A 13,413-nucleotide genomic window follows, 5' to 3' on the forward strand; every position below is an offset into this window, starting at 1 on the left:
TTAAACTTCCACACGATCCCTTACCAGTAGGACCAAACCTGGTCCTGAATCCACCCACTTTCTCTGAAGAAAAGGTTGCCCCCGCAAGCGTCGCAACCAATTCTCCAAACTCCCTTTCGGAAACAACTAATGACATTGTGACTGAATTCTCCTCATCCAGGGATCGAGAGTTGTCAGAATCCAAAGACCCCTTATGGAATCTAATGCAAGCCTCTTATCGTGCCCTTAATGAAAGCAAACCAAATTTAACTAAAGAATGTTGGTTATGTTATAATGTTAGACCACCATATTTTGAGGCAATTGGAAAACCAGGTAGGATTCAATGGTCTAATGGTTCAAACCCACGAGAATGCCCATGGGATGACCAGAGGAACCATACGCAAGGAATTACTATTCAATTAGTAACAGGTCAAGGAAAATGTATAGGTACAGTGCCCGAAAAATATCAGCCTTTGTGCAATAAAACAGTCACTAACACCAATATAGAGAAACACAAGAATCAAAATGACAAATGGGCTATCCCGACACCAGGAGCTAAATGGGTTTGTTCAGACATCGGAGTAACGCCTTGCCTATCCCTAAACGTGTTTGATCAATCTCAGTTTTGCGTACAGGTGATTATTGTTCCTCGTCTAATCTATCACACCTCTGAGGAGGTGTTACGCCACTTTGAAGGAGACCTGAATAGGCAAAAACGAGAGCCAATTACAGTAGTAACCCTAGCTACCCTGCTGATAGCGAGCGGAGTTGGAGCAGGTACAGGCATAGCCTCCCTAGTGAAAGGTCAGGAGTTACAAAGTTTGCAGATGGCTGTAGATGAAGATTTAGCAAAAATAGAACAATCTATCCAAAATTTAGCCACTTCAGTAAAGTCTTTATCAGAAGTAGTACTGCAAAATAGAAGAGGATTAGATCTATTGTTTTTAAAGGAAGGAGGGTTATGTGTAGCTCTCAATGAAGAATGTTGCTCTTTTGCTGACCATACTGGAGTAGTCCAGGACACCATGTCTGAACTCCGGAAAAGGTTAGATCAACGTAAGAAAGATCGTGAGGCGGGCAAGTCATGGAACGAAAACTGGTTTAATGTTTCACCTTGGCTAACCACTTTGTTGTCCGCCTTAGCAGGACCGCTTATCATGTTGATTTTGGGACTCATATTTGGGCCTTGTATATTACGTTATATTTTACACTTTATTAAAGAACGGTTTGACATAGCTAAACTGCTTATTTTAACTACGAGGTCTGGGGCAAAATATAAGAGTGTATCTATTAATGAAGATGAAGATTGTTGTGAATGCATTATGCCACGTGAGAACTATGCCTTTTGTAATTGTGAGGTATTACCTTGTGAGTGTTATGATAAATGTTGGGATTGTGGAAAAAGGTTTGTTCGCAGTGCCGAAAATGAAAGTAACGTCTAATAAACAATAATAGGATAAAAAGAAAAAGGGGGGATTGTGAGAAACTATGGACTAGGATATTGTTTATTAAGATTTATGTTAAGCTCAATGTAAAGGTTAGGCAACAAAGATGTGAAATTGCTTATGCAGACAGAAACTCGGACACTGCTTGAGTAAGATAAGATAACCACAATCGCGAGATAACTGCCAGACTTCCAGGAACCGACAGAAACAGGACAAACAACCCCAGATAAGGACATGTGAATGAGGGGTCAGCTATGGGATAAAGGAGAAAGACTTCTTACTTCGGCCTCAACGACCACCAGGAGGTAGAAAACGACCCCCTAACAACAACTGAAGCATGCGCAGAGTACCTCCACTACTTCATGAACACGGAAGTAAAGATGTATAAAAAGGGACTGTTTGAACTGCTCAGCACGGCAGTGGCGGAGCGCAGACTCCCCTGTCGTCCAGCGCTGTTTTTGCTCATATTCTACTTGCTATAATTAATAAAATTTTAATTGGATTATGATCCGTTGTGGTCACAATTTATGACAGCTGTGTTGGGCAGGCTAACCTGCCAAACCCAATACTCCCACAAGGGAGCAACTGCAACTTGTTTTCAGCCTATGACAGCCTAAATTCAAAACGGGAAGGCTCTAGGACCCCAGAGTCAACTTTGTTGTCCATTTTATGACCCTCAGCAGTTGGGTTTGTTCTGCTGATCATTTTAGCTTCACAGGTTAAAAACAAGACAGTCACCAGAAGGACAACTTCCTAAGCCTTCACAAAGTTAACCATCCTATCCTGCCCAATCAAGTGGTCATTAAGGCAATTACACATTAATAGACAAATAAGAAAACTGTAGAGCTTTGTCCTCAACACATGTGAACTCCATATTCCTTTCTATCACTTATATAATATAATTTCATATTGCCACTAATTCTCCCGTCTTCCCAGCTCCTAACCAATTTCTGCATTGACTTATGCCTTATTAATTCAGAAAAAAAAAAAGGATAGTATGCAGGGTAATCGCTAAAAGGCAATCCCACCAGCATCCCAAATAACAATTTATCAGATAGCTTTCAATTGTGCACTGGAACAACTGTCACTCAACTTCCAATGTTTTAAAAATTATTTTCAGAAACCTAGAAAATTTTTTTAGACACTCAAAAACTTATAAAACTAGCTCCCAAAAATGAACTTCAAAACCAAACTACCCAAGTATTTCTATCAGAACAAGACAAAGAACATGGTTGGTGGAAATACTGGACTAACAAAATCTCTCTTTTGCAGCACTCCAGGCAATAATTTTGCATTTTAATATCACTGAAATTAAAGCAAGTTCAAGAGGAACACCAATTTACTGGTTTACAATTCAAATCAAAACATCTTACTAAAAACATTTCTTACTTTTTCTCAAATATAATTTTTTAAAAGTCATGTATTCCAACAGCAGTTTCTAATCACCTGCATAATTTAATACTCCTCCTTTGACAACATAAAAGCATAGGGAGAAACTGAAAATTAACAGATAACTCCTATTACATGCATTAACTAATCAAAGATGAAAATCAAGCAAAGTATGAACAAGTTTGGAAACAAAATGCAGGAAGCCTTACCTTGAAAAGCAGCTGCATTACGAGATATTAAAAATTTTAATGTAGCGCTTGATGTTTGAAGCACTTGCTCTACATCTTGCTTTGCTGCAGCCTGGTATCTTTCTTCCATCTTCTTGGTACAGCATGTTGGATTTTTAGAAGTACAAACCTGGAGATCAACCCCTAGAGAAAGAGATATTTACACTGATTACTATGAAACACAAGTATGCAATACACAAATATATAGAAGATATTTTTTGGGGGGGGGGGGGTGGGTTGGGTTTTTTTCCACATAGATATTGGCACATAAAAGAAATACCCAAGCTTTAAAGACATCTGGTCTTATTAAGCAAGAAATAGAAGGGGATACTAACTAAAATTCTGTGGGAAGAGCACACTTATTACAGTTAATTCATGTCATATAAGATAATTTCCCTGACACTGTAATCTTATTCCAGCTGTGAATATTTCTAACTAATGTTGGTAAAATACTTAACCTTTAAATTCCCCATCACTAAACCTTTTAAATCTTTTTTTCCTCTATTTTTCTCTGATAAATCTTTCTAAGGTAGTATGAATATAGTTATGGGGAAAGGGAGGCCTTACACATTTTGGACCCTAAATATTCCATTAGTTATCTTATGTAATTCAGGTGTTTTAAATAACATGTACCAGAAAGCTAAGAAAGAAAAATTAAGCTGGATAGAAGCATCCTGGAAGAATGGTAAAATGTTTAAATTTATTATATCAAATTCATGTCCCTTTATCCGTTGAAGCAAATTTATGGAAGGGATTCCTGGCCCTGGAATTTCACTTCAGCTACAGAGTGGGAAAACAGTGTTATTGTTTATATAAAGGAATCCCAATCCTGAAGCAGGAACTAACTGTGTCATATTTTGACACTAGAAAAGATCCAGAAGATTCCTTAGAAATTACATTTCGAAAAGCACAAGACCAGAATGAAATAGGTAAATTATATGAACCATAAAAAAAAAAAAAGGAATTGGCCCAAGACGTGGATAAACACTTGTACAATACTCCACAGAAGGATTTTGATTCCCATGACAAATAAACAGATTTCCCTTGGTAATTACAGATAATATGGTCTCAGATTTGCTGAACATTTCTTTCTGGCATTGGTGGTTTCCATCTTCACAATTCCTGGTGCCCCCACCCAAAAGCAAGTTTGGAAGAATACATTTGAATCACCAGTATTAAATACTACAGAATTTCTCTTAATTTTTGAAGGGTCTTTTCTGCTTCAGGCTTTAAGTCATACGATGTAAGTTTTCAGGCAAAACTAATTCACTTAGTGAGGAGAGCTGCTCAGAAATTGATATAATTCCACACTCACTGAAGTTTGACTCCATATACACAAGTACAGTTTATTGCTCATTGTAAAAATGTGTGCCTTGAAACAAATCCATTTCACAGACATAAACAGCAGTAAATATCATTATGTTAATCAGTAGATACTTTAAGAAATCTGACTGCCACACAGAATTCACAAATCTGAGACTGCCTTCATGGTAGCATGCAAATGTAAGAATGTAACCTCTGGATGTGAAAATGAACTAAGGCAAGTGATATCCCTCTAAATCTCTTTGAAGTGGTCTCCAGTAGCAGTTTAACACAATTAAGTACACCTAGAGGCCACAGTCCAGGAAGCTGAACACCTTCACTAGCACAACAGAAAGTTAAAACTCTGTTCTAATGCAGGCATAAATCACTGAACTTCTGAGAGTATTAAGAAATTTCATTTCTTAAGTGTTATACTATTGCTACAAGATACAATAACTTTTTCCTCATACAACTTGGTGGTTTTGAAGGCTATTTATCTTCGTCATTTATTTAAAAATAGATTTTCCATGTTCTTCACTATATACACTTTTACACTTTACAAACTAAGTAATTTCTCCTGGCTGTCTGCCTTTACAAATCTCTTGCCATGTGAAAAATTTAATATTCCATCCTCTGACATTCCAATTCAGCCAAAAAATTAAAATAAAGCTGCAAAATTAAGGTGGTTCATTAAATTATCTATATATTAGCTACTCTGGTATTTATGCTGTGCATGCCAAAGAAAGTGCTTAGCATCAGAGCCAGCCTTTAACAAAGTTCCTTGCCTGCAAGCAACATTAATAAGCATCTTACAATGATTTTTATTATGAGTATTAAAAATACAGTTCACCAGTGGTCTACAGCCTCAGAATCCATTTAACTGTCTATGCACAGCCTCCCTCTCCTCCACCTCCACTGCATGTCCCTTGCTTCCCCAAGCCAGATTTCAATCCTTTGACCCCATTGACTCCAACCTCCCGGTCCATACCAGCTCTCCAGAGTGAGGCCCCTCAGTGGGTCAAAAGAACAAATTAGTGATGCATGATTCAAATCCAGAAATGTGAGGATTAAAGCTATGTTAATACTACCTGTTCCAGGGGTGAGTTATGCTGTGTGTACATGAAACACAACTTCAGGTGCAGTAATTCTAATGCAAAACATGTCTAACTTGACATTGCTTAATGAAATAAACCACTCCAAGTTTCTATTAATTCTTTTAAATCCTCTTGCTCATGATTAGATAGATTTGCTGTTATACCGAATACTAATTAACTTAAATATTAGCTACCGTAAGTAAGAACTTTAAAATCACACACTGTTAAAACAGCAAGCAATAAACTGGACTAACATGTCACCCACCTACAAAAAAATTAAAGGAATGATAAATAGGCCTGCAGCAATATTTACTCATCATACCAGAGAGGTCAATCCACAGGTATGACACACAGTTCTCTCCATTTATTCTTTTCTTTTTTTTTTTACTCTCAAAGAGTTTATCACACCACAAAAATCACAGTACAAGACAAGCCAAGGTATAGTCTGCAGCGTGCCTGAAGCAATAGACCTGACAAACAATAGACCAGAAAAAATGCTCATACTGATAGCAACATTCACAGCATTGCATAACAACAGCCATTTTTCCTATTTGGTTACTGAATATTATCTTCTGCTGGTAACAAAAATCAAGTCACTACTGTTGAAAAGAGGCAGGGAGCTATCCAGTCACATAACAGACAGTGTAAAGAGAAGAACCATGTTATTAAGTTGTTTGGACACATTTCAATACCATACCAATTTCAGACTTATTGTATTTTTTATTCCCCTGCATATGTTCTTTATGTTCTTCTCTGAAAATGAAAGGTTTTATTTATGTTTGATTATTTAAAAATAGATTTTTTTTCTAATTATTTCTTATTACCTGTGCATATGATTTCTCTTTATTAACCTTCAAACAAATCAGCAGGGAGCTCATAAAGGAAGTATTAGTCATATAACCTGATCTGTTAGTGTTTGTCTATTGGTCTCACACTGACAAACCAAGCAATTTTACAATTCTTTGCAGTACTTATATTTTCTTAAAACTCCAATTCTCCTGTTCCAGGAAAGTCTTTTATCTTCATAAAAAAGTTTCTAGCCAGCATAACTTAAGAAGAAAGAGTGCAGGGGGGGGACACAGAAGTCATTTGTGATACTACAGATTTAAGACAGGGAGATATTTTTTAACCCACATGCATGAATTCTAAGGTGTCTGGTACACCATTATTAATACTGCTGCTCAAACTTACATTTGGTAACTAATATATCCATTAATTTAAGTACAGTTGAACTGAGACTCTCAATGGAAACATCCTATCAAGAGAGTATTTTTGACCTATAAGATAGTCTCAAGAAATAAAAGCTGAACTGTTAGGCACAAATTCATCATTTTATCAATTCATCTAATCAGACTAATACCTGAATTAAATTATGAACTCCTATGTTCCTGAAACCTCCAGGGCTATTAGAAATCTTACTATATAGTAGGTGTTAAATTCATGTCTCATCTTGCCCAAAGCCTGTCTTTGTTAAGAAAAATGCTCAGCACCTACTTAAAAGACTGACACAGAAGCTAACTCAGAACAACACTGAGCTTGGTTTTCCCTCAAAGCTGCATCAGTTTCATGGAGACAAAAACACCGAACAAATTATTTCATTTCTAGATACCCAGAAGATAATCTACTGCTCCTATATTATTCTAAAAATGGTCTCTCCACTCTTCCTGCAATGTGCTCCTCCAGATTACCACCAGTGCAGAGATTGCTCATGATGGCTTTGGTTTCTTTTACCAGACGTTGGACATGCTTCTCTTTCTTCCAATTTCACAAAGCAGCCTGAGAACCCCAATCTACTCATCTCATGTTCCTCTCTTTCATAAATATTTAATATAATTATATATTTATGAAAAAATACAAATATTTTCTAGCACAATTCTCAGTAATTTTCTTACTTATTTCATATTTTTAAAAGTTGAATATGACTATCCCTATTTTCTTCTTAATCTCAGAAAATTTTAAGTACAATTATAAGAGCCCAACAAATCTGCCAGAGCAAAAAACAGAGCAGTAGTCTGAACTAGAATTAAATGGCAAAGAGGAGGAAAAATTAATCTAGATTAATTTTACTAAGCATTGCCTTCATTAGGTCTTCCTTGTGTTCTTCTTCATGAGCAGAAAACATGATTACAAAGAAAACAGAACTGTGTGATGTCACAGTGAAGACCCGTGCACTCTGCTACACTTTTCAAAACTAGTCTAGGAGCATGTGTTTCCTCGTTGGCTCACTGAGTACTTGTGATAAGAAATTATCTCCTATGAACTTCAAGAATTTCCAAGACCTGCTCCTCACAGCAGTATGATATTCCCAGTTGTGTCTGGGAAGTTGAAATTTCCCATTAGGACAAGGGCTCTTGATCGTGAAATTTCTTGTAATTGCTTATAGAATTACACACCAGTGCTTATATCCTGGCTGGTTGGTACACTCACTATAACATCTCCTTTGTTTTCCACCCACCTAATCCTCATGCAGAGGCTCTGAACCACATCATCACAATCAAACCTCTTCCTTAAGCATAGTGTGACATCTTTACAATTCACACTACTCCAGACAATAGTACAGTGGACGAGAACTAAGATCTTCAATAAACTGTTATTACACAGTCTGGATACCAAATAATTTGAGAAATAAAAAAACAACTCTAAAAAAGTTAAAAAAGGAAAACTCCCAACTAGATATATTTTCTTCTCTTATATCACTATACTCTTACAGTTTTCTCATAAGTGACTTATTAGAAAGACATTATCCAATTTTGCAGATTATGTAAGTCTCCTCAATACAACTACTCAAACTTCAACACAGCTTGTATATGCGCCCGAATATTAGGAGGAGAGGTACAACTCTTCCCAATGAAGAATATAGCTGTAGTGGGTTTGGGGAGGGTTTTGTTTCATTTTGGTTTACAAAGTATTTAAAAACAGTAAAAAAACACCTCACTACCATGTATATAAGATGATCTACCTGACCCTCCAAATCTTAGCAGATAGTAACTTCATGTAAATGTCCTCCTTCTGCTTGGAACTGAAAATGAAACTTGGCAAAGTATGATCAAGCTGCCTCAAACACGAATAACATTGCATTGCATAGAGCATCATTTTAGTCAATGGCATTGTTGTATAATAAACCATAATTTCATAATCAGAAGTGTGTAGCTGAGCTGTCAAACCAGGCAAAAATTAGAACTTGTGAGTACTATTCCTCATTCTCCTACTGACTTGACATGTGTCTCTTCCTTAAGTGAATGGTAGCTTCATTTCTAAGAAGCAATGATCTCCTTTTTCCTACGAGGTTCAGAAAAGCAGATCTTGCTTTCTGTCATTTTTCCAGTAAGTACAACCTTTCAAATACTACATTCTAGTTATTAACAAATAATATGCACAGCATCTGCTCACATGCAGTTGCCTCTGTATATAGGCATAGACATGCATAATACTTGTTTTGTATTAAAATTAAATAACCTAAATATTAGCTTTATTATCCAAACTGTGCTTAGTATTTTAAACAAATGTTAGGCACTACTTAGCTTTCAAACCTTCTGCCTCTTATAAAGCAGTAGCTAACATGAAATTTTATCTAGGCTTATCATGGGCTTTAGTATAGCTTCAAGATGACATTTAGACTTTTAGCAAAACTCTAAAATAATAATTAATATTAGTTTATGGTTTCAGCTGACTATTCAATACTCTTTTATTCCCTTGATTTTATTGTAACTTTTTTTTTAAGCAGGATATTTTTAACACAGATATTGTTCCCAACCATAAGGGAACTTTGTTTTATATTTAAGACTAACCACATACATATAAAATACATTTTAGTGACCTACTTCTGCTCCAGCTCATTAAACACAGCTGCTTTCAATGCTCAGAAAAAAAGTAACCAAATATGACGTGCAAAAGAACCTAACTGACTAAAAATTGAGAGGTTGCTCAAAATCCAGAGTGGCTTTGTAGTTGTTTCTTTATAAAGCTACAGAACAAGCAACAGCTTGCGGATAATGTTTCAGAAGAGGGTATGTAAACCAGCAAGTGAAACAGGTCATTTCACTTCAGTACAGCCAATGTTAAAAAAAAAAACCCAAACGCTTATTTTCTGTGTTTTCACATGCAAAAATCTTCCTATCTATCTTCTACAAGAACTGTTTTGTCAATAACTAATTATCTTAAATACAGTGAGAAAACATTTTCTGCTCCAATAAGGAATACTGGCTCTTTTCACTACCAAATTCTGAAGGCTCTATTCTGCAATCTATCTTTAGACAAGATCACATGACGGCAAGAAATGAACTAACTTACCCTGTAACAAATATATGTTAACATAAACAGTTACAGTATAGGAAAGAAAACTGAAAACAATCTAGATGGGTGTAGAAAAGACAGTTCAGCAAGAATAAAATGTAATTATTCTGAGGTAGGGGTTTACCTATTTCCAGAAGATCTGGAACTGATTTCAAACTTTCATTCATAGTCTCAGCAATATAAATCCATATTTTCAGTACCTTGAGATAAACGAGTGCTGACAGGATGAGGACGTTAATTGCCAGGAAAATACCAGATGTGTGGTAAATTTCTGCCTGTCTACTTAGACAAATACTTCCATGAGATCAAATCCAGTCTCTCAAAAATCCCAAAACAGATCTAAGATTGCCACAATAAACCGTCTTTTAAAAGCCAGCACTGAAATGCCGTAAGGCCTGAAGAAACAGGCAGTTTATTCAAACCAGCACTTTATTGCAAAATGGATTTGCAACCTGTATCAGATGTTGAGTTCTCATGCTTACCCTTTAATATCTGTTAACTCATTTTTGTTAAAAGCACCACTCCAGACTTAACATTAATCGCCATCATTATGATTGCTGTGAAGTACTTCAGCATTGCTAAGAGAGGTGGGGATCAGCCTCAAGCACCCAGCCCTAACTGTCCACGCTTTAGAAATATCACCTCACCTCTTTCTGCAGCTCTGATCAGAAGGCACCAGTATTTCTCAGCTGCAGATGGTGCATTCTACATATTGCTATCAGAGGACACCATAGGCAACTCTGTTGTACAGATCTGGCTCCCTCCTAACATCCTCTAAGATCATCCTCCTACTAGCAGGCACCCCTCCAGCAAGGTACAGGAACCCCTCCATACAGCCACACTACTGCTCATGGCACAAAACATGTTCAAGTTATAATACACTCACTGTCTGTGAAAAGCCTTCCTATCTTTAAGACTTCTTGAGTTGTGGGGCAAGGGAACCCTAAAGATCCATAATGCCTTGGCATTACAAGAGCATTGTTTTGGATCTAGAGAAAAAGCACAGGCAAAACCCATCGAGTGAGGGCAGTCTGTCCCTTCTACAGGATACCAGCCAGGTTGGACCGGGCTTTGAGCAACCTGGTCTAGCGGAAGGTGTCACTGCCCATGGCAGGGGGGGTTGGAACTAGGTGATCTTTAATGTCCCTAGACATTAGCCCACCTATTCCATTCAGCATGAGAAACAGGAGCTGCTCCCCTGTCCTCTATTTAGCACTATGAATGCCGCCTTTCAAATCATCCCAGCGAGATGAAATCCTAAGGTTACTGAGCACTGCTGACTTCCTCAAGGCACTGAAATATGGGCGATAGAGACAGGGAAGTTGCTATATAGCTGAACCCATTTTTTGTTGGTCTTAATCTCAAAATGTTTTAAGAATTGTTTCATGGTGATCATTTTGTGGATCCAGAGGTAAAATACTACTTACATTCAGGAAGCAACAGTGTATGTTCATACACACAAGAAATTACGTCATAAGCAACAGCCCTCACAAAACCAGATATGATCTAATGAATATCAGCAACTGGTATGACAGAGCACTTTTGTCTCTGCCTAAATCCTCTTCTGGAGATCAGTTAGCAAGTAATGAGAAGTGCCCTTGCACACACCAAAAAAGAAAAAAAAAAAAAAAAAAAAGAGAATTACTGATTATTTCAGATAGAACCAAAATCCAAATTACCTGAATGTAAATTGTAGTGGAAATACAAATTAGAATTCAAGCATGATCTTCGAGTTGTATCAAAGTAATCTGCTCTAGATTTTAACTACTGTTAAAATCTATTGTTACTTAAGATGAATTAACAAGAATATTTTAACTTGGATTAACAAAAAAGTATCACACACCAACTTAGTTTCTAGATTATCTCATCCTTCAAGCACAGTTTTTCTTACTCAATTTCATATACATAACAATTCTTTATAAAAAGACTTCACAATAAAACTTACACTAATCAAAGTCTTCACTCTTTTTTTATGCTTGTTCTCACAACTGCATACATGGCATCCCAAAATTTGCTGAAAAGAAGCCTACACTGCTTCCTGAAGAACAAAACAAAACAAAACAAACCCCAACTGCTGAGAATTCAAAAACTATCTCCAGCACTTTCTTCCACTTCATCTGGAACTGTTTGATTCCACAGTTCCAGCAAATGTAACAGTTTTCAGTAAGCCAAGGAATTCGGCCTTTTGGTGCAAACAGAAGCCTGACACCTTCTTCACTGATGCGCCTACTGGAAGCGCTTTGTCAGGAGGGCAAAAGTCACTGGTTTACTGTCCATCCTATTCTGCTGTTCCAAATATTCTGAGAGAAGAAAACCAGAGAAGAAATCTTATTTGCAACCAAAAGAAGAGAGTTGAAAACTCCCATTTAATCTGTCTGAAAAATGAGCTGCTGAAATCAGCTAAAAGCTCTAGTTTTACTAGCATATATGGGGTTAAAAAGTGGAATTCTTCAAGGAAGCTACTTAGGTTACAATACTAGAAATTGAGCATAGGAAACAAATATATATATAAAGAAGTGTTTTGCAGACAACAATTTTTATTTTTTTTTAACAATTCAATTCATATAGATCCACAAATTTTCTTTTTTTTTTTTTTTTTTTAAGCCTAAATCAAACCTTTGAAGCTTTTTTATATTTAATTCATGTTTTGGTTATTTTTTTATTTTCCGTACAAAAAGAAAAAAGGGTCTTTTAGGATTTTTAATTATTGAGGTTTTCCTGTACAGTCCCAGCACTACACTTGTAGCACAGAACCAGACAGGAAAAAAAAAAAACACCAAAGTATTTTTGCAACTAACATTTAAAATCAGTATGAAAGTGATAAATATTTCAATATAGCACGTGATGGCTACTATAGTTCACAAATCAGTGCTACAGAAGACAGCACAGTTAGTCAAGTTTCTTCATTGCTGGGGGGGGGGTCACAATACAAATCTTAGTTTTGTTAAAGATACTCATTTATCTTGATTATTAGTTGCCAATTTCAACAACATGATATCCTGCATCATGTGAATGATAACAAAAACTCAGATTTGTGGTTCCCATATCCCTTGAGATCTCTCTCATGCAAATATCTGGCATTTTACCATATGATGACAGCAGCATTTTTGCTTCTTTAAAGATACATTAACTATATACAATAGCTGCAAAACTAATTATATAAAACAATGCATAGTATTTTGAGCTAACGTATATTCAAAGTGCAGACATATGGCAGTCCCCAAATGAAAGAGAATTACAATTTGCATGATTTACTGATCTAAGGCTGCTTAGTTTTTATTACCATTACGAAGAGGAAAAAATATATTTGTCAATGCTACAGTCTTTTATCTTAATATATGCAATGGAAACAAGGCAAATACAAGCCAGCTTCTTCCCTATAATTTTACTGACTGTAGAGGTATCCTTCCACTGTATACAAATGCATTCACCAACTAACATTCTCATTCCTTTTCAGCTAGCGATCCTTCTCCACATAAAAGGTATGGTTCAGCTTAAGACATTTAAAGGAAGGTGTCCTTATACAAGCTAGGTCTAAGGTACCACTAAAATAAAGAAGCGTAGGCAATACAACAGAGGCAAAGGACCGACAGAGCTCACTCTGAAGTCAACATTTAATAGCTGAACAGCTCCCACATGCCACTGGCTGCACTGACCATGCAGTGCAGGTGCCCACAGGTATTC

General features: G+C 36.5%; 1 protein-coding gene across 1 annotated transcript in view; it reads right to left on the minus strand.

The window, feature by feature from the left end:
* Window positions 1-13,413, minus strand: part of GPC5 (glypican 5) — a 588,911-nt gene that overhangs the window by 572,600 nt on the left and 2,898 nt on the right. The window contains exon 3 of the mRNA XM_030477566.1: window positions 3,023-3,184. Within this exon, the coding sequence (XP_030333426.1) occupies window positions 3,023-3,184 (162 nt within the window). The remainder of the gene's footprint in view (window positions 1-3,022; window positions 3,185-13,413) is intronic.

The sequence above is a fragment of the Strigops habroptila genome, chromosome 2 (assembly GCF_004027225.2).
Source record: "Strigops habroptila isolate Jane chromosome 2, bStrHab1.2.pri, whole genome shotgun sequence".
Taxonomy (NCBI): Eukaryota; Metazoa; Chordata; class Aves; order Psittaciformes; family Psittacidae; genus Strigops; species Strigops habroptila.